This window comes from Scophthalmus maximus, chromosome 14 (genome assembly GCF_022379125.1).
Source record: "Scophthalmus maximus strain ysfricsl-2021 chromosome 14, ASM2237912v1, whole genome shotgun sequence".
Taxonomy (NCBI): domain Eukaryota; kingdom Metazoa; phylum Chordata; class Actinopteri; order Pleuronectiformes; family Scophthalmidae; genus Scophthalmus; species Scophthalmus maximus.
In genome coordinates, this window is record NC_061528.1 from 4,757,526 (window position 1) to 4,785,032 (window position 27,507).

The window sequence follows — 27,507 nt, forward strand, 5'->3', positions numbered from 1 at the left end:
CTGAGTTCAGCTGTGAGTCAGGCACGTGTCCAGAGATGACGTGGCCTTGGCAGCTGATGACGTCACCGGTCCCTCTCGGTCCACCCCGGGAGATCAAGGTGGCGGTGACCCGAGGTCCAGGGGGATGGCGAGCTCCTTCCCCGCGAAGGAGAAGAAGCCCTGGACGTTAGCTGGATAGCTAAAGGTTTCCCACGTCGTAAAAACGACGAGCTAAAGCCTTCAGCGCAACAGCTAGGTGAGCATTGCAGCGGCTAACAGTCCGTACACGTTGCTAACGAATGCTAACAAAAATAAACACCGCAAGCTAATGAGCTAACACACGCACACGTGCTGCTAATACAAACGCGTTACTAATAGAACAGTATGGTAAACTTCGGATATAAATACCTCCAGTTGGTCATGAATAATATTCAGGGGCAATATTCTGATTGAGACTGTCGAGTAGATGATCTTTTTCTTAAGACATCGGCTACATATTTGTTTGCGCAAACTTTTTCACGGATTATTCCCGCTGTGACTTTTAGTCAAATCAAGCGTCCCCGGTCGTTACTCCACTCTACTTCCGGTCACTGGAACGTATTATTCACAATAAAAATACACTCTACTTCCGTTCACTGCAACGTATCTTTCACAATAAAACAGGATATTCATAATTAAATATATTTGTATCGTTTGAAACTTATTTATTACATTGTAGCCTTTTCACTCTCCATGAAATAACTTTTAACCATATTTATGGTGTCCCTACTTTCCCATGTAGGAAACATTAACTTTCAAAGACCCATTTCTATAGACTTTATTTATGTGTGATGACAGATATGTCACCTGAAAACTGTATTATTGTTGCAATGCTGATTTTAATTTTCTGTGATTTGTATGTTTTTTGTGATGGGAAGCTGCTATATAAATACAAATTATTATTATTATTATTATTATAGTTTTTTTTTGTTTTTTTTACAAAGTCATATGCCTTTATCGTAACCTAATTTTATAACAGTGTAGGCAATTTTAACCAGGTTTCACATATAGACTTAATTTTTTTGTATAATTTATTGATCCTGTGGTTATTAATCAGTTCAGGGTTTCACACTTGGATCAGTTTGGTCAAGTCATGGTGCACACACAGGAGAAAATGTGCTATAGGCCTGTCACGATAACTGCTTTTTGTTGTCATATTCATAGCATCTTTTAAAACTATTGTTGTTGTTGTTTTTGTTTGACAAACAACCCCTCTTTATAAATGAATAGCATGTGCGGTGAAAGGAGCCTGAAGGGCATTTTTTTCCCCCTGAGCTTGTTGTGCAGGCATGTGTGTCTCTCTGGTTTTCTTTCTGTGTGTCTCTCTCCACCAGACTAGTGCTGTGCTCTCGCTGACAGTTTGATGCAGGGCACCAGGGTTACATCCGAGGGAGTGTTTTTAGCGGTCACCAGTGCACAGTGGGGACGTTGTAGCTGGCACCATCTGGTCATGAGAGCCAACGTTTCTCTGGCACAGTCTTGGCCAGTGTCCATACCTGCTTATTCCACACACACACACACACGCATGCGCACGCACACACACACACACCTTACCAACAGTGGCTTTTCGGACTATATGCAGGCAAAGTATAGACCTGTATTTACAAAAACTGAAGAAAAAGACATGACCATGTCATGAAAGAGCATGACATGTGACGAGAGGTTTGAAAGACATGCAAACAAAGTACACACACACACACACACACACGCACGCGCACACGCACTGGGGGTCAAGCTACCCAAAATGACAGGCTGAGAGCAGATGTCCGTCAACCCTCCCAGTCCAGTTAATTAAGCAGCATCACAAACACCAAGGAGGCAACTGACACACACACACAAATACACACACGTATAGGCCAACGGCTGTTTGTCTTACTGTGGGGCACAGATGCAATTCAAGCATGTACTGTATGACTTTGCCGCCTGGTCCATGCCGTCCGTGCCGTATAAAGCACAACTTTTCCTCTGTGTGTCTGAGACCTGCTTTTGAGCGCTGGGTATTTCCTGAGCCTCGACACATTCTTTTGAAAGCGGTCAGTGCTGCTATAGGGTCTGTTTCACCAAAAGCAATTTGTGAGCACTGCATATTGTTGTATGGGCTGGCAGCCTCTGTGGGTGATTGTGGCATCATATCAGGGCCACCGCTGAAGGGCCTCAGTGTCTCCCCCCCCCCCCCCCCTTCTATTGTCATCACAGGGGGCAGCGGGGTGAAGTAAGGGATTGTGCGATCCAATGAAGCGTGCTGTTATCAGAGACTTCAGCCATTAGTCATGGAGCTGACATCACCCTATTGCCTCAGTTTGGCGCTGAGCACGTGGCACATCAGGTCACTGAGGATGGGAGGGAGAACCCCAAAATAAGTGCAAAGTCTGTGCAGCCACTTTTCAAATTCTTCCTCTGTTTGACCTGTTGTTTTTCTGAAAATGAAGTTTAAATTTATGTAAATTAAAACACATTGATTACACCATTTCATATCTGTTACCCTGAACTTTGGACACACAAGACTTTGACCAGAGTCCGCCTCAAATCACAAAAACAAGGAGGAGAGATTTGACTGTTTGCGCTTTATAACACCAGAGCACCCTGTGGTTGACTGACTCAAAATCTCAGCCTCGGCGCCTCAGAGGAACAAAGACGATGTCACACCTGCGCTGACTTCTCTGTGCTGCTCCGCTGGAGAGAAACAAGACGGACACACGCACACAGAGTGAAGGAAGCCAAAAGGTTTGACTGTGATGGGACAAGCTGGCTAGTTTTCCTAAATGGAACCCTAGTGCCCTCTACTGGTGAAAGGTCAGAACCTGTGGTCGACAGGACATGTACAGTACTATATTCATAACAATTATGATAGTAGTAATAGTAGTAGTAGTAGTAGTAGTACTTTTTATTGTTTTTAATTGGTGCTGTTATTATAGATAACACCACTACACCAATGGGAGTTTTGTCTCTTTCTCTCCTGCTTTCTCTTCTCACCTCAATTTCTCTACTTTAAAACCAACCGCTTGAGGCCGACGGACGTTATTGCTCTTGTATTTAGATCCACCATGTATTCATCCTTCTCTTTACTAACGGTACTCGCTTTGTGATTAGTTTGCTACGCACCAAAACGCCAAAGCAAATTCATTGTGAAAAAACCCCTTTTGGCAATAAACGTGATTCGGTTTGGTTCGGTTAGAGGTTTCTTCCCTGTTAGAAGAGAGGTTTTCTTTAGTGTTAGTGCTCAGTGATCATTGTGGAAACTGTCTGGGTTCTCTTCATAGTATTTAAAGGTCCCGACCTTACTCTGCAAAGTGCCTAGCGATAACGGTATTCCGTGACTTGGTATAGGGTCATAGTGAATTGAATTCATTAACCCTTTGGTGATCAGTAAGGTTGTTCAATCTAAAGTCAAGTCACTGTCTCAGAACTTGTCACAACTTCTAATGTCACAAAATCGCTTCCAACCAGACAAAGTAGACTCAGTGTAGTTTGTTGCTTCTCCTCTTTATTCACAACAACACCGCACCACATGAATCACAGAAAGAACATGCAGTCGAACTTCTCAGTAGCACCCGTTACACAGCGGACCGCTGAGCTTATGAAAAGTGAGAACTCCTCCATGAAGAAACAAAGCAGACTGAAGGCTAATTTGAGGTAAAACACGGAAGAAACAGTGTGAGACATTGCTGACTTATCAGGGGCCTCATGTATGATGTTGCTGGTGCTGTTTTTCTTTTCATCCCATGATTCATTGCGTTGTAAGTGACGTTCTACACAGTCCTGTCCAGAAGCCTCTCAGTGATCACAGCCGAACAGCTCCAGGGAAACTCTGTGCTGCTCAGGCAGGGCCCTGCCGGCAACAAACACCATGGTGCTTTCAAAGTGGTAGAAGTGGTTGCCTACGAACACTTTGACTCCTTTGCTGTCGCACATGGCAGCGTCGACCTTCTTGAAGAGGGAGATCGTACGCTCATTGCTGGCAACGCGAGGACTGGCCTTCAACTCCACACTGTAGATTTTCTGACCTGGAGGACAGAAGGACGAGGGCGATGTAAGTCTAGTGGTGGAACGCTTGCGAAGAAACAAAACGTCAACCCCCTTCGTAAGATGTATTTACTCAACCCTACAGTTTCAGTGCTTGTACATGTGCACGCTTGTGACAACGACCCAACACAGAGGGTCTTTCACCGTCAGCCTCCTGTATTAATTTAGAAGCCGTCTCCGATCTTAACCTTTGATGAGGTGAGCGATGTGATGATCCTCGCAGACAAACGCGGCATCAATGGGCCCCTCGATGCCCAGCTCCTCCTTCACAGGCTTGGGGTAACCGTCCAGGTGGGTGTGGGGCTCCCCAACTTTGTAAAGAAACACTTGGTCGTCCTGACGGAAGAACAGAGACTGTGTTTTAGCCACGGGGAAGAGACGATGACAGGATCAACATGACGTGTGTGTGAGTTTACCTTGATCATGTAAAGGTGATCCTCGTAAGAGAAGACGGCGTCCACCTCGCTGTGCAGCTCCTTGAAGGCGTTCTCGATGGTGTCGGCCTTCAGTGTGTCATTGCCCTCGTCTTTACTGATGAAATGGTGGCCTGCGAAAACAAGAGAACCGCCTTTAGACACTGCAAATGGAGACACTGTGCGAAAGGTGGGATTTTAATACGACCCAAAAAAACGCGACGAATATATAAGCTACCTACATATACACAATATATATTATTTGTCCCACCACAATCTCAAAATGATTTTTTCCCAACTGAATATAATATCAAGTTACAAAGTGACATGGTTTTGTTTTGTTCATGGTGAAATGATAAAATCGATGGTGTTACCACATCACTGTTTTGTAATCCACTGACACAACTGCGTGACCTGTGGATCAATATCTAATGTCGCCAAGTGCAACAGACTACAACTGCAAATTCTGACCTTTCCCCCAGCTCCCAACGAAAGTTATAACTTAAAGTTCGAATTATGACAATTTTAATTGAGACTGGAGCAACGGGGCAACCGTCTCAGAAACAGTATTGTTGTGAGATCTCACCTCTGAAGGCGTACATGTTTCCAGCGTTGTCGGACGTGATGGCATCGAGGTGAACGCGACTGCAGCGCTCTCTCTCCACGTGGTCGCTCTCCTCGCCTATAGACAGTGGCAAAGCACACAGTTAATGTTGAATCGACATTTTTTATATCGCTTTTATCGTCCCTTCATTAATCGTGAAACATCTGGAGCATCAATTTCTAAACGAGTGACACCATTTCTGGGAACACTGATGATATTTGATGATCATATCGACACCTATGCCCCGGTTGATCTTTTGACTATCAAAAGACTTGACGGGAAATTTGATTGGACATCTTTACAGTAGAGGAAGGAGTGAAACGTCACTTCCAAAACATGTCTCCCCTTCAAGTGAAGCCACAAGGGAGCGGGAGTGTGAAGAGATTATCTTAAAATAATTACGTCAGTTTGACATCAGATGTCTAATTCACATTTCATTTTTAATGTTTGATTGATTGATTTTTTTCCTTCTTCTTCACTTACTGAACTTTGAGCATCTGGTGAAGTAGTCGCGTGCCTCTTTGGGGTATCTTCCGTGCACGTCACCCGTGGTTGGGTCGAACTTGCTGAACATGTGTCCGTGGAAGCAGTAGTAATGCTCCATGAAGCGGAAAGCAGCCGTGCAGTTGGGCATGGAGCTGAACTCCTTCTCATTCACGGCCTTGGTTGCGACGTGGTATTGGTAGATCTTGTTTCCTGCAGAAATGAAAAAAATACACACGAGGGTTAGAGATAAATCTTGAGGTTGTTCTTCACATGGTTTAAGACACCAATGGATGAGGGTCAGATGGATATTCAGAGCATCCAGTTTGTTGAAGGTGTCAAAGGGCCATTAGCCCGCAAAAATCTGATATGGATATACATCAAATATGAGACCAAATGAAATTGGATTACAGCATTTAAAACCTCAAAGTCAGTGTTTCATTTCAAATAAGATATAGAGGAGAGGACATAGTGGACTGGACCCCCTCATTCACAAGCATTCAAATAGGATTAGCATGAAAAAAATGAAAGGTCCTGTCCATTGCTTTCTTTCTATTGAGCAATCTAGCTTTGTCATTTTTGAAAAGGTTACAAATGAATGAACTGACCCTTGAGGAAGATGACAGAGTCTTCGTCGCACTCGGGCTTGGGACACTCCACGGCGGCGTCCAGGTGGTCGGGGATTCCGGGGAAGACCTCGGAGATGTTCTTGGGGAAGCCGTCTTCCAGCTTGTGCTGGTAATAGCTGAACACAGTGTGGTCCTGCAGCAAAGCGCCAACACCAAAGTTGTTATGAATAATGTTCCCTTTTTGTGGGGTCTGCCACATGATTTTAGTGGTGATGTGTACACGCAACCAAAACACAGAAGTTTATGAAATCACGTAGACACTTGTACACCAGCGGGTTCATGGCCTTTCAAACTTTTCTTTTCTAAAAATAGAGGTTGTTTTTCATTTATTCCAAGACGTTTCTAAATTCTGAGCAAGTAAATGTAAAGTCGGACTGCAACAAATGAACATGAACGTCTTGTCAGCGAGATGCGATCAGAAAATATGAATCCGTTTTTCATTTTTCCCCCAAAATTTCTACAGTTACGTGCAAACCCCTTGACTCAGGGAATGTCTCTGTGATCTCCAACATGTGCACTTTTCTACGGATCAGAAGAGTCAAAGAAAAACAAAAGGGGGCCGTACCAGGAAGAGGAACAGGTGGTCGTGGTCGGGGTTGTCCTCGTAGTGCATGCGGAAAGCGGCGTCCACGTGGCCCAGGTGGTGATGCTCGTCCAGCTCGGGGAAGGTCTCATTAGCCAGATCTGCATTGCCGTGAAAGCCCTTGAACAGATAGTCGCCTGACAGGGGATACAGGACAGAAACCCTCAGATTGAACAAACACACATTGAGTTCTCATCTGAGGAATCCTATACCCAGGATTCCTCAAAGACTGAGGGACTCACCCTGGAAAAAGTAGGGGATTCCCTCCTCGTTCACTGTGGCAGCGTCCAGCTCAAAACCCTCAACGCAGCGGTCAGGGGCGGCTGCAGAACATCATGGGCCACGTGGAATCGAAAAAGAAGGTTTTAAAATGAAGCAGGAGAATCTGTGACGAGGAATGTCAGGTTGTCAAAATGAGTGTGTGAGTGTTTTCCATCAACTCACCTGAGGCATGGTCTTCGGGCCTGGATGAAGAGGACAAAGAGGAATTCTGATTTAATCTGATTTCTGAGAATGGGGCCTATTATTATCCCCTTTTCAAATTCCCCCCTAAAACATTTCTTCCTGTTTGTGCAAATGCTCAGATGATGCTGATTGTTCATGATGTCATGATTTTATTGTTATTTTCTCTAAATCGGGGGTTAGGATCGTTTTCCTGATTGCTTTGCTTTAGATCAGTCATGAGTCTATTTTATAACAGACACAGAGTTGTTTTTTTTTTGTCTGTCCAGTGAAACAAGTGAAACCAGCAGCCTGGATGGAAGAATGCCATCATTTTTAAAAAGGCGTCACCCTGCGCTGTTGTTGTCCTGACAGGCTGCTGTACTTACGAGTCAGCCCAGGTCAGAGCGAGGGCCAGGCAGAGACACGCGGTGCGGGCGAGCAGCTTCATGGTGAGCGGTCCTCTGGTCCAGGGGAGACTCCCGAGTCTGCAGCTTTTTATATATAAACGCACGGTGCAGGTGAACCATGTCACCAGAGGAGGAGGAGGAGGAGGAGGAGGCCAGAACAAATGTGCAGATGCTCAAGGCCAATCCAGGGCGCCCACTGTGTTTGATGTACCCCGTGAGCTGTGCCCTCAGTCGTCCCTCAGCTCCAGGAAAGTGAGATCTGGGGCGGCAGCGATTCAAAGAATTCAGAAGAAGTCAAATCAATACGCTGTATATCAGCTGTGCATCATTCTCCCCTTACATGACACTAATTCCCTCAAACGTGCAGTCCACTTCTCTTCATCTCCGTTACTGATTGCAGACATGATAAATGTCCAATTGAGTCCAGCAGCTGTTCGTGCAGCATTGAGTTCCACTGTAAATTCTGTGGCTGTCACATTTGAAAACATTTTCTAAAAACTTAACTCAACATACATTTTCAATGCGTGTGAAACCTATATATATATATATATATATATATATATATAGATTTAACATTAATTGTATCGGTGGAAATGTAATATGGAAAGATCTGCTGTAAGTTCCGCTGAATTTTGGTGCTTTCCTCTGCTTTATTGACTAAAACGAACCAAAGGTTTGTTATTCTAACAAAGACTGATTCACACTTTTACTCCAGTGCAGAAATTTTTACTAATCATATTAAATTCTTTTTATTAGTAAAATATAAAATGTGCTTAAACCTGCAACATAAATACTCCAGAACGTACCAGAAGTTCGTCAGGTCTGATCGACAGCAGACCTGCGTCCCTGGACCTGGTTCAACCCTCGGAGGTAACTGACCCAGTGAACGGCCAAAATGAAAAAGAAAAAGAGAGTTGTATAATGTTTGCGTGGTGAACATTGACAGAGAGCAGTGGTTTGTGGCCTCATCGTGTGTGACACGTGTCAGTGAATGCTCCGTTCTGAGTAGCCGGCCTTGTTGAGGGAGACAAGAACTACAAACATGCACAGTCACTGTTGAGCAATCAAACTCTGTGGAGGTCTGTACACACGGGTATCGGTGCGTTGGGGCCGAACCTTGAAGGCACACACGTCGTGCATGTTCTGGGTGGCATGGCTTTGAAATTGTTTTTTCAAGTAAGATTCCTGTGTTGAGGTGAAGGTGTGCGATGTTAAAAATCCAAGTTCAAAAGAAGTAATCAAACCCTTAATGTGGTCTTTAGTCACACAGCGAGACACGATCGCACCAGAAGTTACACAATGGACAACTTATGCTGGAAAAGTCTGCTCACAACACGCTAACCATACTGCTTCAGAAACCTCATTCGATGGGTTAAGTGAACTTTAGTGAACGTCCCTTCAACTCATCGTTCCAGGTCAAATCTCATGTCTCTCACATATGGAACGGGTTGAAAACGAAGACTAGATATTTTGGGTAAAAATCTTTTGCCGTTAATTTGAAAATACAAATTTGACTCTGAGAAGTTTTGAGGTAAACTCAGTCGTTTCCACAAACGTCCAGTAGAGGTCCCTCCTGCGAACAGAGTGGAGGAGAAGATTCTGTGATGGGCTCATACACACCAGAGATATTGATTTTTTTCTTCTTCATAGTATTCTACACATGTATTGATTATTTCAGAGTCTGACACAAGGTTTATTAAGTTTAGCAGCAGCGGAAAGTGAGAAAATTTAAAGTTTTACTGTTGTCATTTTAGATCCTCCAACTGAGGAAGATTATCAAATGTTCTGATTAGATTTCTTTTTAAATATCCTTGAATGAGGTTTCTGAGTAAAAAGAGTCTTTTTTTGTTTTCTCTTTTGTTTATCTTTAAAAGTGCTATATACAACATATATATTTTTAGTATTGTTATTCATATATCTGAGCAGATTCATAAAATAACATTCATCATTTCATGAAGCAAAAATATGTCTTCGTGAGGAAAGCCTCTAGTTGGACGTATGAGAGTCATTATTTAAGAGAGGAGTTGTTGGTATTCGTCGGCCCTCTGTGTTAGAATGAAGGGAGTTGGCTAATGGGGTGAAAAGGTCATTTCTCGTTTCCCTGCGAGTTCACTTGTGAACGTGGGACAGTTCAGGGCCTCGCGGTTCGGAGCAGAGTTCCAGTGGTTTGGACGAGACGCATCACGTTCCCTCCACCACTGAACGAGGATCAGGACGTCTCACTGTGGAAATATGAACGTGGAAGTTACTAAATCATCAACTATAAGTTTCCCCTCGTAACAGTTGGTAAGTTTATGATACCAGCAGTCAAACAGATTTAAGAAAAATACGGTCTTGAGTTGAAGTTACAGAAAGTGAACAACTGAGACTTCTGGGTGAAATTGGGAAGTTATTGACAACATTTTCTTCTTAACTTGAAATATGAGATTTTCAAATTAAGTAATTTTTGGGGGATGGGGCGTTAAGTTTAACATAAGTAGTCATAACTTACTTGTGCCATTTGATAATATTATTCTTTTATTAATTTTGTTATTTCAGGTGGTTTCATTATTTATTTTACTTTATTCATTTGTAGAGCTGCAACAGTTAATCAATTAATCGTTTAGTAATCGACTCTCGGTTACATCGATTAATCGCTTCAAGAGGTTTTCATGACAAAAAAAGGGCCAGATTCTCTGATTTTCAGCGTCTTCAATGTGAATATTTTCTGCTTTCTTTGCTCCTCTGTGTCAGTCAACTGAACACCTTTGGTGTCGTGGACGAAACAAAAACATCATCTTGTTGAGTTTCGGGAGTTTCGGGAGTTTCGGGAAACACCATGGACATTTTTCACCATTTTATGGACCAAACGACTCATCCATTAATCGTCGATAATGACAATAATTCTTGGCTTCAGCGCTTTTCCATCATTTTATTTGCATTGTTTTGGTATATGATCATTGTCGGTCTTAGATTGTTTCATTTTCACCTACAGTAAGTGAACAGTGTTCATTTGCTGTCCAGTGTGTAACGTGTGTGTGTGTGTGTGTGTGTGTGTGTGTGTGTGTGTGCAGGCCTGCAGAGGGTGTCCTTGTGTGACTCCAGTCCTTCCTCTTGGTTCTTCCTGTCAGGGAAGCAAAAAAAAAAAAAAAAAAAAAAGAAAGAAGAAGAATGCGAACCGAGCTCTGAGAGACGGTGACAGAGAAGAAGCCAGAGTCTCTGCAATCAGCAGAAAAACATCTGCACCAAAAAAATAAGCACAAGTTCATATCTAATTTGACGCGAGAGAGGGTTTTTTTTTTTGTGTTTTTTGGCGGGAGCTTGAGACGGAGGACACGTGACGCCATCCGGCGAAGCGCTGCGGCGGCTCGTGTCGCCGAGGACGAGGGAGGCTGAGGTGAGAGACCGCGGAGGAGGACCACAGGCAGCAGGTTGCCGAGCCACTGAACCCTTCCTTCCTCGACAGAGTGTCTGTGCTGCGCGCTGTGTGGTTTGTCCTGTTTTTCTTTCCCTTTTCGATGGCGTCGACCGAGCACCGCTGCGACCGGTGAGTGAGTTCAGTCAGGTCGAAACACACATGAGCTGGTGTAATGTCATCATCATCATCCTCCTCATCATCATCAAGTCGTTGCTGAGTGACAGCAGACGGGGGGGGGGGGGGGGGGGGGGGGGGGGGGCTGCTGCAGAGGATCAAGAGGCTCACCTGTAGATTCTCTGTTGTGAGGCAGCTGATTGGCTGAAGAGCGGAGGTTTCATGTGGAGTCCAGAGGGACATGGTAGTTTGGTAGTTTGGGGAAAAGAAATCTCATTCTTGTGCACAAGCCTCTACATCAGGCTCAAAAATCAACTTGAAACTTCAAAAACACCCGACCAATATGTACTTTTTGGGGGCCGATATCGAACCGTCGGCCGATATTTTAATTTGGATTTTTCTCTTTTAAATCGGTCAGTGATTCTTAAAATGTCATTACCAAGCCTTTTATGACAAATGCATGTAATTGAGGCTTGATATTTTACTTTTACCATGAGCTTCATCATGATAAATAACTATAAGATTGAAAATACAAATACAACCAAATTCATAGAACTCATGACAAACATTTTACAATTTTACATAAAATGTAAACATGAATGCACATTGAAAGGCTGAAATCAGATGGCCGATAATATCGGCCGGGCTCTTAAAATATCGGCCAACCGATATACCGGTCGGGCTCTAATATGTATTGATAATATTTTTTGATATTTCCAGATTTGAGAGTGTTTTTGTTAAATTCAAACTCATTCGTGCAGTAAGGACCAGTCAAATGAATAATCTGACTGCTGCACTTGTTGAACACCACACAGGCAGTAGCCTACATGTACTGTAAAATCATTTTGTCATGTATTTACACACATTTACACACACTCGGACTATCAGACTTCTTTCTGTCACCAAATTGACATTTTCATTTTAACTCTTCTTTGCATAAACAGCAGCTCGTCAAGTGAAGCGTTGTAAAGACGCGGCTGCTTGCTCCGCTGCACCGGTGTCTCTCTGCGGGGGCCACATGCCATCCCTCTCAGAGGCCTTTGCAAATACCACACACAACGACCGGAATGTGGACGACCCCTCGGGGACTCGGTGCCACTTTTCCTCCGCACCGTCGTCAGTCACTTGCTAAAACGCACATCATCTCCTCATTGTGCAGTGGATTCTTTTTAGTGTGTGCCACTCGTGGACTTGTTAGTGTATGACATGTGTCCCCCTGCAGAGGGGGTCAGTGTATGTCTCGCTCTGGATGTAGCAAAGTCACAATAGAGGTCAAACGATGCTCATTGTTAAAAAATGCATTTAAAGAAAACCTCCGACGTTCAAAGTGTTAAAATCACAGATGAGTCTTTGACTTGAGCAGCGTCCACTCTCCTCGTCTCGTTCACTTGGTCGCAGGCGCTTGTCACATTCCTCATCTGGATTCCTTCAGACCAGGTCTTTGTTTGGGCCTTTTCGCTTTCCATTCATTACATCATGTAGTTTTACAGTATAAAAGCGTCAGGCGTTCATTGTCTCCATGTGATTCGTGTACGCTCTGTTCTCACAGCAGCTGAACAGACGGTGTCACGCGTAGTCGTGTGCTCACTGGATGAAAGACGAAAGGAATTATAGCAACAAAAAAAAGGTGCAGACCAAAAATTTCATTGTGGTTTTTAAGGGTTGGTGTATTATTTTAAAATGCAGCACATGGTGGATATTGCTCAAAGTTACTCACAGCTGTATATATATATATATATATATATATATATATATATATATATATATCCCAGCAACAGTAAATGTCATGCTGCTGTTGATCGCTGTTGATTTACTGCTTTTTAAAAATGTGATTATTGAGTCAACGCTGGGAAAGAGAAGAGCACTTTTGAAAACGCTTATTCAAAACACACGAAATCCGAAACAGATTTGACGAGCTGTTAAAGAGTGTAAACCATTTGAGTACTGGACCAATCAGACTTCTTTAGCTTTGCAAGCCACGTCCCCGAAGGCTCCTATACTTCCGTAAAGTAATAACCCCGAGCAGGGGGTACTTCTTTTGGGAACCTAATTTAGATCCTGGTACCTGTGAAGGGAGACGTCAGAATGAACTAAAAATAATTGATGACAGCGGCACTTTGGAAGATTAAAAAGTCCTTTTGATTTGAAACAAAACGTCCACAGCCTAAAATATCTCAACGTGGATTCATGAGTCTAGTGTGAAAGCTGGAGGTGCTGAATTGCCCTGCGACTGAACTTTGACCTCAGGTAAGACCTCCCACCTGTCAGCTGAGGAATCGCTCCCCGCCACGAGTCCTCCCTCTCTCTCTCTCTCTCTCTCTCTCTCCTCCCTCTCTCTCTCTCTCTCTCTCTCTCTCTCTCTCTCTCCTCCCTCTCTCTCTCTCTCTCTCTCTCTCTCTCTCTCTCTCCTCCCTCTCTCTCTCTCTCTCTCTCTCTCTCTCTCTCTCTCCTCCCTCTCTCTCTCTCTCTCTCTCTCTCTCTCTCTCTCTCCTCCCTCTCTCTCTCTCTCTCTCCTCCCTCTCTCTCTCTCTCTCTCTCTCTCTCTCTCTCTCTCTCTCTCTCTCTCCTCCCTCTCTCTCTCTCTCTCTCCTCCCTCTCTCTCTCTCTCTCTCTCTCTCTCTCTCTCTCTCTCTCTCTCTCTCTCTCTCTCTCCTCCCTCTCTCCGCTCGGCATGTCTTCACATGCCCAGAAACACCAGGGGAGGGAGGAGACAAAAAAAGCAAAACAGAAAGAGAGAGAGAGAGAGAGAGAGAGAGAGAAAAAAAGAAACAAGAAAAACCGGAGAGCATGTGAGACAGTGTGATAGAGGAAGGTGTGAGAGATGTGAAAGCAGGGCTGGAGAGAGCTCAGGCCGGGAGAAAACGGAGAGGAGACTTTCATTATTGAAGCCGCGGTTTTCTGGATCGATGCAGAAAGCGGGACAGACGCTGAGAGGAGGGAAGAGCGTGGCTGTAATTGACAGACGGAGGGGACGGAGGGAGGGGGTGAGATGCAGTTGTCATTATATTTTTCGAGGAAAAACATCCTGTCACTCCTCCTCTTGACTCGCTCCTTCTCCGTCTCTCTGATTCTCTCTCCTGACAGAGCAGCTCCACGATCGCCGGGGAGACGCGCTGCCTGAACGGTGTTGGTAACCATGGATCCCCTTCCTCGCTCTTGTGTTTCAAGATCGAGATCAGCGAGTCAAACGAGGAGAAGGATGAGGTGAACTACAAGCTGACTTGACCTCTCCCCGACTCCTCAGCGATTTGAACCTGAAGACCTGCAGGGGAAGAACAAGCAACTGATAATAATAATACTAATAATAATAATAGTAATCGCCCGATGCAACACTTTCAGGAGCCTGCCGGGGCGATAAGATACCCGGGCGCTGCCCCAGAGCCGTCAACCGACCCAGAGGCAACAGTTGCTTAGCGGCAGCTCAAAACCTGAAAGTGAAATTAGTTGGAGGAGCATGGGCCGTGGAGTTGAGAGCAGCGCGTCGTCCTCGGGATGTCCGGCCACCGGGAGCAAATGAGCGTCGGCGGATTCGACAGCAGCCCCAGCTTGCTCCAGGGCCGGCGCTTCTACTGCCGGGAATGGGCCCTGGAGAAGCTGCGGCGCTGCCTGGACGCGCGCTCCGTGCCGGCACAACCGCCGGGGCTGCTGGTGATGGGGGGCCCCGGCGCCGGAAAGACGGCCCTCTGCACCGAGGCGGTGTGGCCCGCCTCCAAGGCAGGGCTGGCGGCGGGCCTGGCACCGCGCTGCCTGGCGTCGCACTTCTGCCAGAGGGAGGACCAGAGGAGCACGGTGCTGTGGAGGTTCGTCCTGGGCCTGGTGGAGCAGCTGAGGGCCTCGCCCCTCCTCCCGCCTGGGTACGGCGAGATCCTCGGCAGCCCGTCCGTGTCCTCCGCCCTGGAGCCCGTCGCCTGTCAGGGAGACCCTGACAACGCTTTCAAAAGGTTCGTAAAAAAAAGAAAAGAAAAAGACAAGAACTTTTTATTGGACTTGATTGAAGGGAAACTTTTATGGTTGTCAAATGAGAGGGAGTGGAACGCTGCCGAAAGGTAACAAGCATGGAGCCCATCCAGGCGCTCGGCGTGTGAGAGCTTGTTGGCGAGCAGTGGCTCATTCCCGGCTCGATATAGAAACGTGTGGTATCACATACTGTAAATTGTGACTTTGGGCAAAATTACACGTGTCAGCAGGCGAAGCAGTGATGTATCAGATGAAGACATCGGTGGAAACACAACCTGCGGGAAACCTGCGACACAAGTTCCTGCTGTTTTGTAAATAGTTCCACAACGTGCGGTTGTTGTGACTAAAAACATGCGTCTAATAGCTATTAAAGAATGATATAAACCCCCTATTCATATAGTGATGTCAGTCAAGTTTTGACTGGACATCAGTGACACATTGATTATCCATTTAGTATTTCGTTAACCTGATCTTCTTGTGAATCTTATGAAATTCGATTTTTAGCCTGTTGCTCAATTCACAGCAGTTGTAACTGGGGCTTAAGGCTGAGCGATACGGCCTATGAATAATATTGGGATATATTTATGTTATATCGGGATACACAATATATAACGCAATATATTTCTTTAAATCTCCTCTAAAGCACTTCACAATTTAACCCTTTGATGAATACAACCACACCAGTATGATCGCGATATGGTCCTATAACATGGAATATATTCCAGATACAATTACTGATTCAGACAAATTCAGAATAAATGACAAATTCCCATCACAAATTCAAATTGATTGTTTTATCCTATCAATAGTCTAAAATGTAAACGTAGTATTTGACAACCAGTAATTTTTTTTGCATATGTACGTGATAATTGACTCAGAGAACTAGAATGGGACTCAAGTACAGGGCATAGCTCTGCCAAGGCCAGATTTGTTTTGTCTTCTTCATTAAGATCCATGATTTTTTTCCCTGGGAAATTGGGGAAAATGTCAAAAAAAAGAGCTTGCAACAATATCTCGCTGTTAAAGAAAGTGAATTAAAAAATCCTGGATCCCTTTTTTCGAATCGATTTTCAGATTTCCAGAAAAAAATTATAATTACTTGCCATATATAGATCACAACATAGAATGACATATTCCCTTTATAGAGAATTGTATCCATATCGCTCCAGCGAACTAATTCAAGTTCCGCACAAAACTTCTTCACGTGACGAAAAGTGTGTAACTGTACATCTTCTTGAGAGATCTATCGTTTCTCAGAGCCTGTAAATGCAGAGAGAAGTCGGGACAGTCAAAGGGGAAACGGACGGCGGGAGCCATTCTTCCTCGTCGTACATTTATTTCTCCCCCTTCATAATGCGGCCCATTCACGGCGCGCACAATGGCCCTCCGGTGTGAATGGATGCTACAGTGTTATTTACGACACGGCGTCCTTTCAGAGAGCGGAGCAGAAGAAGAGAGAAAAGAACAAAGAGAAGAAAAGTGGCCTGCCTCCCCCTGTACCCTGGTGACCGCGGCGGCACCAGTCGGCGAGGTCGCTCTCCCCTCTGGGACCCGGCGTGTTGACTCAGTGGTGAGTCCTGAGCCCCCTTTTCCCCACGCTCCTCCTGTGCTCGCCCTCCTCTGCTGTGAAGTACCCTGCTGGATTCCACATTCCCCCTCCGACTGGCTCATGGCCAGCGGCTGTTTGTGTTTGGGGCTCTTGTGTGTGTGTGAGAGAGAGACAGAGAGCGAGAGAGAGAGAGACAGAGAGAGAGAGAGACAGAGAGAGAGAGAGAGAGTGAGAGAGAGAGAGTGGCTGCGGGCGAAAAACGCTGCCATGTGAGAAAGGCTGTCGACACTCTGATGAAACACGGGCTCCAGTTGGCAAGTGAAAGGACACGTATAGGATTATCTCCCTGGAACGGACTTGTAGCTCAACGTAGACAGCAAGTCGTTACCTCTCTACCGACCAATCGCGTGCTGCTGCTGCTGCTGCTGCTGCTGCTGCTGCCGCGTCCCTCCACCTCCCGCGGATCACCTGTCAGATTTCAAAGTTAAAAACCTCAAATTAGTGTTTATCGTCTGGTACTTTTAGGTCACTGCCACACCTTCACGGTGGTTCACTGGGTTCGGAAGCGTTCTCGTCCATGCCGTGCTCACACCGCCTTATTACAAATGTACGAGGAAGTGTAGAGCTGCGACAGTTGATCGGTTAATCGATAAGAAATCGACTATTTAAAAAAAGCAATGAATCGTGTCAAGTTTTCCCAATTCTCTGATTACAGCTTGTCAAATGTGAATATTTTCTGGTTTCTTTGCTCCTCTGTGACAGTCAACTAGAAATCTTTGTCGCGTGTGCACAAAAACAAAACATCCTCTTTGTGTTCCACATTTCTCAACTATTTATGGACATTTTCATATTCAGACAAATGATCTGTCACATTTATGTACACAGTGCATTCACATTTATACATATTCAGCTGATTGGGATAGACAGCACACAGACGGATGAATTAATTAAGCCTTTGAATTCATGTCAACGTCTTCTTGTATATAATCTTTGGTTGTTGTCCCACGTTCCTGTTGCGCCACAAACCATCGTGGAAAATAGTTTCCAACAGTTTTCTTTTCACAGTGGTTTCTTCCAGAGAACAGGAGCAAAGTAACAAGAGGCTTTGACTCCAGGGTTCATTCGGAGAATCATCACCTGAGGCCCGAGAGAAGGTCACAAAGCCGATTATTGCTCCTGTCAACAAGTCCAATTAAAGCGGAGGGTCAAAGGTCACACAGGCACTACAGCGTCTGGGTCTACGAAAAACTTCAAGCAGCAATCAAAAAGGTTGAAAGTGACACTTTCTTCCTTATTTGCTCCGGCTTGAGTCAGATGACTAAAAGCACACAGAGGGTACGATAAGCCTGTTGTAACTCGGGACGCAGCTTTCACCCGGGGCGGACTTTCATTTTGCGTTCAAACTGCCGGATGTGCTCAATTACAAAAGGCAGGGCCTCCGTGGGCAGTGAGATGATTCACACGCACATTATGGCTTTGTGTGTTTATCTTGAGATAAAGACATTCCTGTACATACAACAATGACTCAAGACATTCTCGTGGCAAGGCCGACGCTTCTCCTTGTGTATGTCTGTTAGTAAATCAATGGAGTTCAGATTAATTTGCTGCTTCCAGCCTCGTAAAACTCAGGATATTTTTTTCAACCTTTTGTAAACATATTATTTCTGGGCTTTTACACAGTGGATCTCACAAAACAAGCAAACTGATGACGTCACTCCGTAATCCGACTGATTCATTGATGATGGAGATAAGCTTCAGTTACTGGAAGTGTGAAATAAATGAAATACCCTGGTAACCGCAGAGGTCGGCTCCCATAGCAACCATAACAGTTACAACATTCCTTCATGATATACAACATTAACCTTCAAGGGGAAAGGATTTCACCCTGCAAAATGCCAAATATTGAATGATTCTCAGTGATATTTAGGTTTAGGTAGTTTTTAATCTACTAACTAATGCATCATAAGTGCGGGATGTATATTAGGATGTTAGTGCCTCTGCTGAATAGTTTTCAGTCCTCGGATAAACCCTGAACTACTGTTGTCATGAATAATTGATGCGGCGCTTCCTTACAATAATAATATTAATGTATGAACAATTAAATGGAGTAAAGACGCCGCTTCATTTGTCTCAACAAGGCCGATTTGTTTGATGTTTAATTTACAAAACGTCCAATCGTTTGTGGTGAATGACTCACTTCTGCGCTGTTGGAATTTCACCCCTCACTTCCCACACGTATGTAAAACCACGAGACCGACGTTCTGTTGTTGACTCTGATGCCCGTAGTTACTAACTTCGCCTCGCGAGCCTCCGTTCGGTTCATTTGCCAAGATAAGAAGCCGTGGCATCTTATCTCTGCTCCGGCTCTGATTACAGCTTCCCCCGGTGCTTTGTAAAACAACGGTGGAGCTGTTTCCTTCCCGATAGCTGCGCATTCTGCTTTTTACAACACTGGGAAACGTTGCTGGAATTTGCTATTATTAGGAAGCTTTAGATGCAAAAAACACCCACGCCGTCATTCTGAGGTGGAAAAAGACGCAGCATTTTCTTTTTCTTTTCAGTGATTTGAAAGGTTGTTGTTTTAAATCTGTTTGGAAAGAAAACTGACTGAAGCTGGTGACTGGGACCTTCTGGTCATTCTTAAACATAGTCATTAACACTAATAACAGCGCGCACACACACACTCACACACACTCACACACACACACACACACACGCACACACACACACACACACACACGCACACGCACACACACACACACACACACACACCCTGTGATTGCTGCAGGATAATTAACCTCCATGTGACCCAGTCAAACCAGACCTCAGGGTTAATCACTGTTTGTCACCTTTTAAAATAAGACCCCTGTAGTTCCCCTGTACGCATTTGTAGTTCTGAACAAGTCTCAGTATTGAACCTCACCTGGCACAAAAACATATATTTTCAAGTGTCAGTCACATTAGGACACGGAGAACTATAGTTTTCTATAATATCTAGGAAAGAGAACTCTGTTTTTCTTTGGCTCAGGCATATTTCTCTACTGCAGAAGCCGCAGACCTGTGGAGCATCACCTTCATTCTCGCGTACACCAGCGTCCTTCATACAATTTTGACTTCCATCGGGGGAAGGTCTCACTCTCCAACAGCTCTGCACCTCTGCAGGATTTCGTTCTCCCCACATGAACTTGCCTTCAGGTCTTAAATTTTGATTTTTCATTTTTGCAGTCCGTAATATATATATTATTATTTTTTAAAGAGTTTGTGAACTACAGCTGAAACAACAATAACACCTATAGTATATTAATTTCCTGACCTTTAAACCTCCTCACACGAATACGCTTGAGCTGTTGGTTGTCATTGTTGTGTGTGTGTGATTGGTGTGTGTGTGTGTGTGCGCGTGTGCGTGCAAGCGTGCCCAGGGTGGAGCAGGAAATTTCCGAGGTTCCACTAACCTGAGTCACCGTCAGATCACAGACGGGTGTGGGCGCTGACTGTGCTCTTTAACACCGTGATTTAGCTTTTAATCCCAAACAGTTTTATTGTTTTACGATGTGTTTCGGCGCTTTATCACAGTAGGAGATTCAGAATATTCTTTTTTTTTTATTGCCGTTAAAAGCTGCTTCTCAAAGTAGAAGGGGTTGAGCTGTTATGTCTTTAAGGATTTCTTTTTCAATGTGTAAACTACAGCAGGGGGATTCCGCTCGGTTCAATGTCTGACGTCTGACGGCGAAACTCAAAGCCTGTGGTTCTGAAAAAGGTGAAACGAAAAACTCTTTAAAACATGAGAGAGGACAAGCCAAAATAGCTGCCTGCATATTGACGCGAGGGACGTCGCTCAAGGTTCACTGACTTTTTATATGCAAAAGGTTTGACCCACTGTTTATCTGTGATGTAATTACACCGCGCTCAATAAATGAGGAAGCGCTCACGCTGCTGCTGCAATTCACAACTCCCTCGTCCGCCCACGTTGCCTACATTTCTACTCCTCTGACTCTTCCTCTGTGTGTGTGCGTGTCTCTCTCTCTCTCTCAGAGCAGTGTTGAGACCCCTGTTAGACCTTCCCCCGCCTGCCCGGACTCTGATGGTGGTGGTGGACTCCCTGGATGTAGGCTATGGGCCGGCGGGTACAGGAAGTGTGAAGAGTGGCTCCATCGCAGAGCTCCTGGCCGCCAATCAACACCTGCTGCCCGGCTGGCTGCTGCTGGTCTGCTCTGTCCGCCGCCACAACAAGGCCGTGTGCAAGATGTTCTCAGGTATAAAGACGAACATGTCATTATATATAGATATATATATATATATATATAGAGATATATATATATATATTGTGCTTCTTAAAGATACTAGATATGAAAATAAATCGCATCAGGTACACGTGAAGTGGAGATCAGGGATTGAACTACTTAATAGACTTTTATATGAATTTCACTGGTATGTTTTCCACCTGTCAAGTTTGACGACGTTCTGACAACTTTACCAAAAAGCTTATCGGCAAGTAAACCATAATAAAGTCTTAATAATTTGCAAAATACCATAACACACAGCAGAAGATGTGAAATCACCTAATAAAACCTGACATGTTTTCTGATCAAGCATTTAGCACCAGATTGTTGCCCCCCCCCACCCCCTAATCATATAGTCTGAATTTCGATTCCTAATTATTATGCATCGTGACAAAATTATTATTGGTGGCGACCTTCAAATTTGCATTAAAAATGCATGCGGCTGCTGAATAAGAACTAAAAGAATCCGCTTTGTCTTGACTACATTTTTTGATCTTGTGTGCAAACTCAAAGTCTGAACATGAAGTGACCCTCCTAAGACGGGGAATCTCAGCCTAGATTTTTATGTAACTCAAAAGTAATTTTATTAGAAATGAAATTATAAATGAAGGAGTTATTGGTTATTTAAACAAGTCCAGGGAATCACTCACAAAAATAACCTTCTGTAGGATTGATGAAGTCTACGTCATCTGTCTCTTTTTGTGTTGTAGGTTTCCGTAAGCTCTGTCTGGATGATCTGCGGAAGCCGCCGCCCGTCCACGACGTGCAGCAGTACATCCTCTGCCGGCTGGACGAAGAGGCAGCACTCCGCCGCCAGCTCACCCCCGACACGGCCGACATGCTGAATTTGCTGCACATCAAGAGCGGCGGTTGCTTCCTCTTCCTCGAGCGTGTGCTGGACGGTGTGTCGGCCTCGTTGGTGGGCCTGCGGGAGATCCGGGACATCCCCGGGACTCTCAACGGCCTCTACCTGTGGCTGTGCCAAAGACTCTTCCCCCGGGGGCTCTTCGTGTACGTCAGGCCTCTCCTCAATGTGCTGTTGGCTGCCCCAAGGCCCCTCACGCCCCAGCAGCTGTTCACGGCAGTTTGGACTCACGACACCTCACTCAGCCCCCAGGACTTCCAGAACAAGCTGCGAACCCTCTCTCCTCTCCTGATCGATGGCCCCGGGGGCACCAAACTGCTTTTTCATGCCAGCTTTGCCGAGTGGCTGACGGACGTGAAGTATTGCACGCAGAAGTACCTGTGTAGCAGGACAGTGGGTCACAGCATGCTCGCTATGGCTCTGACGCTGCAGGGACAACACTTGGACATCGAGGACACTTGCCAGCTCGCCACACATTTAGTTTGCTCTGGTCACCATAAAGACAACCCTTCATTATTGGCACTATGGATGCTATGGGCAGGTTTGCCTGCTCTGACTCCGAGCCGCAGCCATGCCCTCACCGCATCCTTAAGTCAGCCCCCTGTTCTGGTCAGTCAGGAAGTCCTTCAGTTGTTGATGAGGACTGGGCTCATCTCCGAAGCCTGTTGTACAGATGCAGACCCAAGTGTTGGAGTACATTGTGTAGCTGTGGAGGGAACTTCTTTACAACAGGCACATGAAAGGGAGGTGTCTGTAAAGAAGCTGTTGGACAGAGGGGTGTCTATGAACCAGCTACATTCTAAAGATGGACAGACCTTGCTGGCCGGTGCAGCCCATGAGGGTTCCGCGGATGTCGTGGAACTTCTCCTGGCACGTGGATCTGACCCGCTGATCAGTGACCATCAGGGTCAGACACCACTGAGTCTGGCTTCCAGGCAGGGTCACGTCAAAGTGTTGTCTGTGCTCCTGGAATGGGCCAAGAACCAGGAGCCGGTAACTGCGGCACGGATGATGGAGCATGTCGACAGCGAAGGCTGGACAGCGCTGCGCTCTGCAGCCTGGGGAGGCCACGGCGAGGCCGTCCGACTTCTTCTGGATGCAGGAGCCGATGTGGACGGGTGCGACAACGAGGGGCGGACTGCACTCAGAGCTGCTGCATGGGGCGGCCATGAGGAAATCGTTCTGACCCTTTTGGACTATGGGGCACAGGTTGATAAAGCTGACAGCAATGGCCGAACGCCGCTTATTGCTGCTGCCTACATGGGACACCATGAAGCTGTGGAGATATTGCTAGACCACAATGCAGACGTTGACTTGGCTGATGGTGATGGACGAACTGCCCTGTCAGTCGCTGCCCTCTGTGTCCCTACAGCAGCAGGGATAAAAGGTTATGGTGAGGTGGCAAGTCTGTTACTCGAGCGTGGAGCTGATCCTGGACACAGAGACCATGACGGCATGACACCGCTGCTTCTCGCGGCCTATGAGGGCCACGACGAGGTAGTTGAACTTCTGTTAGAAGCCGGTGCTGATGTAGATGAGACCGCTGGCCCAGATGGCAATGTCTCGGCTGCAGCCGCTGTCACTCCCCTGCTGGCGGCCGCAGCAATGGGCCACATGAAGACAGTGTCTCGTCTGCTGTTCTGGGGAGCGGCTGTGGATGCCATCGATTGTGAAGGCAGGACGGCACTCTGCCTGGCAGCGGCGAGAGGCAGCGGCGAGGTCGTCCGCGCCCTGCTGGACCGAGGGCTGGACGAGAACCACAAGGATGACCTCGGCTGGACACCGCTGCACGCTGCTGCATGTGAAGGCCAGCGGGCTGTTTGTGCCGCCTTGACGGAGCGAGGCAGCATGGCGCGTGTCGGAGAGATGGACATTGAAGGACGCACCCCTCTTATACTGGCTGCCCAAGAGGGTCACTGGAGCACTGTCAGGCTGCTGTTGGACAGACGTTCTCCCATTGACCACAGGGCCTACGACGGACACTCGGCCTTGAGTGCCGCACTCCTGGAGGGCCATGCTGAGGTGGCAGAGCTGCTAATGAGGCGAGGGGCTGACACTGATGTCCGGGACGCAGAGGGTAGACCTCTGCTCTACCTCCTGGTGTTGGAGGGTCGCCTCGAGATGGCGACTCTACTCATAGAGAAAGGAGGGGTGCCCCTGGAGTCCCGAGACTCTGAGGGCCGCACGGCACTTCATGTGGCTTCCTGGCAGGGAAGTGTCGAGATGGTAGACTTGCTTCTAAAGCACGGGGCAAACCCTAATGCACAGGATACAGAAGGGAGACCTCCAATGCATTCGGTGGCCTGGACAGGACACGCTGAGGTAGGACGTCGTCTCCTAGACACCCGTAATGTTTTAATAGACCTTGCTTGCCACCAGGGGGCAACATCGCTGAGTATTGCCGCCCAGGAGGGACACACGAATATTGTTGAGATGCTTCTGGAAAGAGCGGCAAATCCCGATCACGTGGATAAATATGGCCGTAGTCCTGTCAAAGTGGCGGGGAAACAAGGGCACTTCAGCGTTGTCAGGCTCTTGGAGAGCTTCGGAGCCAAGCCGTACCTCGGCCCGTCGCCCAACTCCAGTACTGTCTCCCCTGCGAAACCCAAAAGGATCCTCTCATCAGGTATCTCAGGGAGTAACGGAGGTGAAGTCACCGCCACCACCTCTTCCTCCTCAGTATCTTCTCCTGCCTCCACCGCAGAGCGATTCCACTCGATACAGAGCTCCCAAACCTCGTCTACCTGCCACTCACTGGCCACGGTGCAGACGGCGCCGGCCGACAGCCTCCGATTCATCCAGCAGATCCAGCAGCACTCGCTGCCCCGCAGTCGTAGCCGTCACTCCACCCTCCCTCCACCGGGCAGCCTCCACGGAAGCGTCCAGCGGCAGCCCAAAGGCAGCCCCCCTCCCACCGTTTGCACAGTCACCGCCCTGGTGCACGACTGCAGCTTGCCTCAGAAAGGCTTGTCGCCCAGTCTTGAATACCACGACAAAATGAACAAACAAAACTCCCACTTGATAAATACAGACAGGACTTCTTACGCTGGTGGTAAGTGGCACTCGGTCATGGCTTCCCTAGGGATAAGGCCAGGGCAAGACAGTCCTGCAGTAGGTTCTAAAAACAGAGCGAGCCCTCCTCTGGGCTACCCGTACAGGTTGCAGAGTCCACTTCAAGGAGACGTTTGGGATTCGCTACCCCAGAAAAACATTTTGTTGCCTGCTGGCTACAGTTTCACCCCAGGCTCGCCTTGTAGTGCCTTGCCGGAGGACGTTATGGTCACGATGACGACCACGGACCCGCAGCTCAATCTGAAACAGGCCATCAAATTGCAGTTTGAAGGTCCCACCAGCGCAGCCTTATACAAGAGAGAGACGCCCCTGTGACGGGTGCTCAAGTAAGAGACAGAAAATTTGCTTAAAATGATTAGTTGCTTGACGATGCTGGTTACAACATCTACGACTTGACGATTTGCTTCTCTTTGTTTTATATTTGTTCCAAATTGTGTTAAATTTCTGTACCATGCTTCAGTCATTTACTTATCTACACCAACATCGCACCAGAGACCATCCTGTGATGGGACCCACCAGCTGCCCATCAACACGTTAACCCATGTGCCCTCAGTAGACATTACTGCATTATCACAAGAGTACTCAATATTCATCTTCAACCTTGGCCTTCATTTTGATCTCAGCTGCAAACGGGACTTATCGTATCGTGAATGGTTGTGACGCTATCGCTGAGACAAAATCTGTCCACAGACAAACACATAAACATCTGCCAAAGTTCTCAAAACCGCCCCTCTGGAAGTTCCCACTAGAGTTCTTGTCTTGAGCATCATAGTTTGCCATTATGACACAGTTGGTAAAGACAGTCTCTTGGTGGCATATATTCAATCAGAGCATTCGCCGAAATCTATATTTTGATGGAAACACCTTTTGTTTTTGCAGAAGAGAGTTTTCCCCCTTTGTACAATGACTTTCTGGGTTTCAGAGAGGAAGTGATTTCCTTCTCTCCACCCCCCCGCTTCAGAAAACCAGAGGAAGACCTGAACTGAATGACATCAGTGTTAACTTCCCGACCTTTCCTGTGACTGTTTGTTGTGTTGAGCAGGGCTCTTACAGACGAGTTCATGCACATTCATTTAATGCATGACTGCTCATTCTCAACATGGACCCTGATTTTCCAGTTGTACTCATCAGCATGAGGCTTTATTTTGCCGCCTAGAGTCATACAAAGGTTTAAAATGAGAGCTAAGCAGTTATACGGTGAATAACACTCACTAACTAGTGTCCTGATTTATGTTTTAAATTATTATTTTTTGTTGGTAAAGATCCCTTTTTGAAGCTGTTAAACAACCTTGTTTGAGAGCTTTAAGCTTGTGGCCTTGATCTTTACTGAAACCTCTTTTTCATATTTACTATAAACTTGCCTAAAACGCCCTTAGGTCCATTTCTGTCAACCAAAAACCTATTTTCAAAAAAGAACCCTGACCCCGAGTTGGGGTTAACGATACAAAACCACAAAAGACAAGCCGAGTTTACCGAAACCAGCTTGACTCATTCACACAGTGCGTCTGCGAGCCGACAGGAAGGACAATTAAAACCGTACCACACAAACAAACCGAGGGCGGATGTGGGAGGGATGGACGTATCTCTGAGCGTTCTGAGAAAATGTCTTGTTGTTTTTTTGCATTGATTATTATTTAATTACATTTATTAAAATGGAAAAACCATGCCTTAAAAATTGCCTACCTCTCCTCTGTCTCCTTATTTAAAGTGGTCACTCTCCTTCTAAATGGCTTGTGATGTGGAAGCGTCATGCAGAGATGAAAGTGGAGCAGCAGCGTGACGGCGGCCACCTGGGATTATAGATCCAAGTCCTTTAAAAAATGTTTTTAAAACGGAAGAGAGGACGGCTCCTTTGGTGATTTGTCCTACTTTTTATTTTATTTAATGTTGGGTCTGTGAAATCTTTTAGGTATTCTGCACTATATTTCCCATGTGTAGCTGCTCAACAGACTTTCAAATAGGGTCGTATTTACTGTGGTCACAAGGAGAGTCCAAAAATGGTGGACTGATTTTTTTTTTTTGTTGAATTCAGAGTTATGATACTTTTATTTTAATCATATAGGTTATTACAGATTTTAAAAATACGTCAGTCCATCATTCACTTTGGCATTATGCCTGTTACTGGGCAGTTCATTTTAACTGACCAAGATTCCTAGAAAAACTTTCATTATTATTTTCTGATGAGTTGAAATTTTCTTTTCCGACCAGTACCAGTACGAGAAGCACCTTTTTGTTCAAAATATATGAAAGTTGCTGTTTGCCTCACCGAATTCTCGACCATGTCTGTGAAGATTCACAGCCATGTACCGAGTTCCTCTTCCCCTGCTCGCTTATTTGAAGAGCGTTTCGAACGGCTCGGATTTCCGTGTGCTGTGGTCGGACGTTGACGATGTGCCTTGAAGTCATACACATAAGTGAAGACTTAAGTGTTTGTTTTTTTTGCCATTTTCAGCGCTGTCGCCAAGGTGACCAACATAGAGAAAGCAGTGTGTATACCATGATGTGTGTTGATCGGCTCAAAGTTTGACAAGAAAAGAAATCCCCCCCATTACACCACAACATGCAGACTGTCTACTGTAAACGAAATAGAAGAGCTGACTGAAGAACTGGGCAAGTACAAGGGGGGGGGGGGGGGGGGGGGGGGGGTGAGTGAAATGCAAAAGAACAGG

At 46.0% G+C, this 27,507-nt stretch overlaps 2 protein-coding genes and 1 long non-coding RNA gene across 20 annotated transcripts in view; 1 reads left to right on the forward strand and 2 right to left on the reverse strand.

Moving 5' to 3' along the window:
• The window catches only part of LOC118320575, a 58,138-nt gene extending 58,003 nt beyond the window's left edge, over window positions 1-135 (reverse strand). For all 11 annotated transcript variants that reach the window (XR_007032088.1, XR_007032089.1, XR_007032091.1 and 8 more), the window contains exon 1: window positions 1-135. This is a non-coding gene — a long non-coding RNA (uncharacterized LOC118320575).
• ankrd50l (ankyrin repeat domain 50-like) lies at window positions 97-27,426 on the forward strand. 8 transcript variants are annotated; one of them, XM_035651491.2, is made up of 5 exons: window positions 103-235; window positions 10,658-11,130; window positions 14,200-15,056; window positions 20,654-20,874; window positions 21,612-27,426. In XM_035651491.2, exons 3-5 carry the CDS (start codon window positions 14,608-14,610, stop codon window positions 25,151-25,153), a joined length of 4,212 nt encoding a protein of 1,403 aa, XP_035507384.2. In that variant the 5' UTR covers window positions 103-235; window positions 10,658-11,130; window positions 14,200-14,607; the 3' UTR covers window positions 25,154-27,426. The 8 variants fall into 8 exon arrangements, with proteins under 8 accessions (XP_035507391.2, XP_035507387.2, XP_035507384.2 ...); XM_035651493.2 differs by having other exon boundaries at window positions 14,205-15,056; XM_035651495.2 differs by having other exon boundaries at window positions 10,658-10,980.
• Window positions 3,483-7,733, reverse strand: hpxa (hemopexin a). Its single transcript, XM_035651502.2, has 10 exons — window positions 7,584-7,733; window positions 7,198-7,217; window positions 6,996-7,076; window positions 6,736-6,890; window positions 6,150-6,303; window positions 5,542-5,754; window positions 5,041-5,136; window positions 4,458-4,588; window positions 4,230-4,377; window positions 3,483-4,022 (listed from the first exon to the last, which is right to left on the reverse strand). Exons 1-10 carry the CDS (start codon window positions 7,643-7,645, stop codon window positions 3,793-3,795), a joined length of 1,290 nt encoding a protein of 429 aa, XP_035507395.1. The 5' UTR covers window positions 7,646-7,733; the 3' UTR covers window positions 3,483-3,792.
• Window positions 27,427-27,507: the final 81 nt, after the last annotated feature.

Excerpts from the sequence above, each read along its gene's own strand:
- hpxa (XM_035651502.2), bottom strand. The coding sequence starts at position 7,645 with ATGAAGCTGCTCGCCCGCACCGCGTGTCTCTGCCTGGCCCTCGCTCTG. Across the intron at positions 7,218-7,583 it reads GCTCTGACCTGGGCTGACTC|GCCCGAAGACCATGCCTCAG; the intron begins GTAAGTACAGCA and ends CTCTTCATCCAG. Across the intron at positions 5,137-5,541 it reads CACCAGATGCTCAAAGTTCA|GCGAGGAGAGCGACCACGTG; the intron begins GTAAGTGAAGAA and ends CACTGTCTATAG.
- ankrd50l (XM_035651498.2), top strand. The coding sequence starts at position 14,608 with ATGTCCGGCCACCGGGAGCAAATGAGCGTCGGCGGATTCGACAGCAGC. Across the intron at positions 15,057-20,653 it reads CCTGACAACGCTTTCAAAAG|AGCAGTGTTGAGACCCCTGT; the intron begins GTTCGTAAAAAA and ends TCTCTCTCTCAG. Across the intron at positions 20,875-21,611 it reads CGTGTGCAAGATGTTCTCAG|GTTTCCGTAAGCTCTGTCTG; the intron begins GTATAAAGACGA and ends TTTGTGTTGTAG.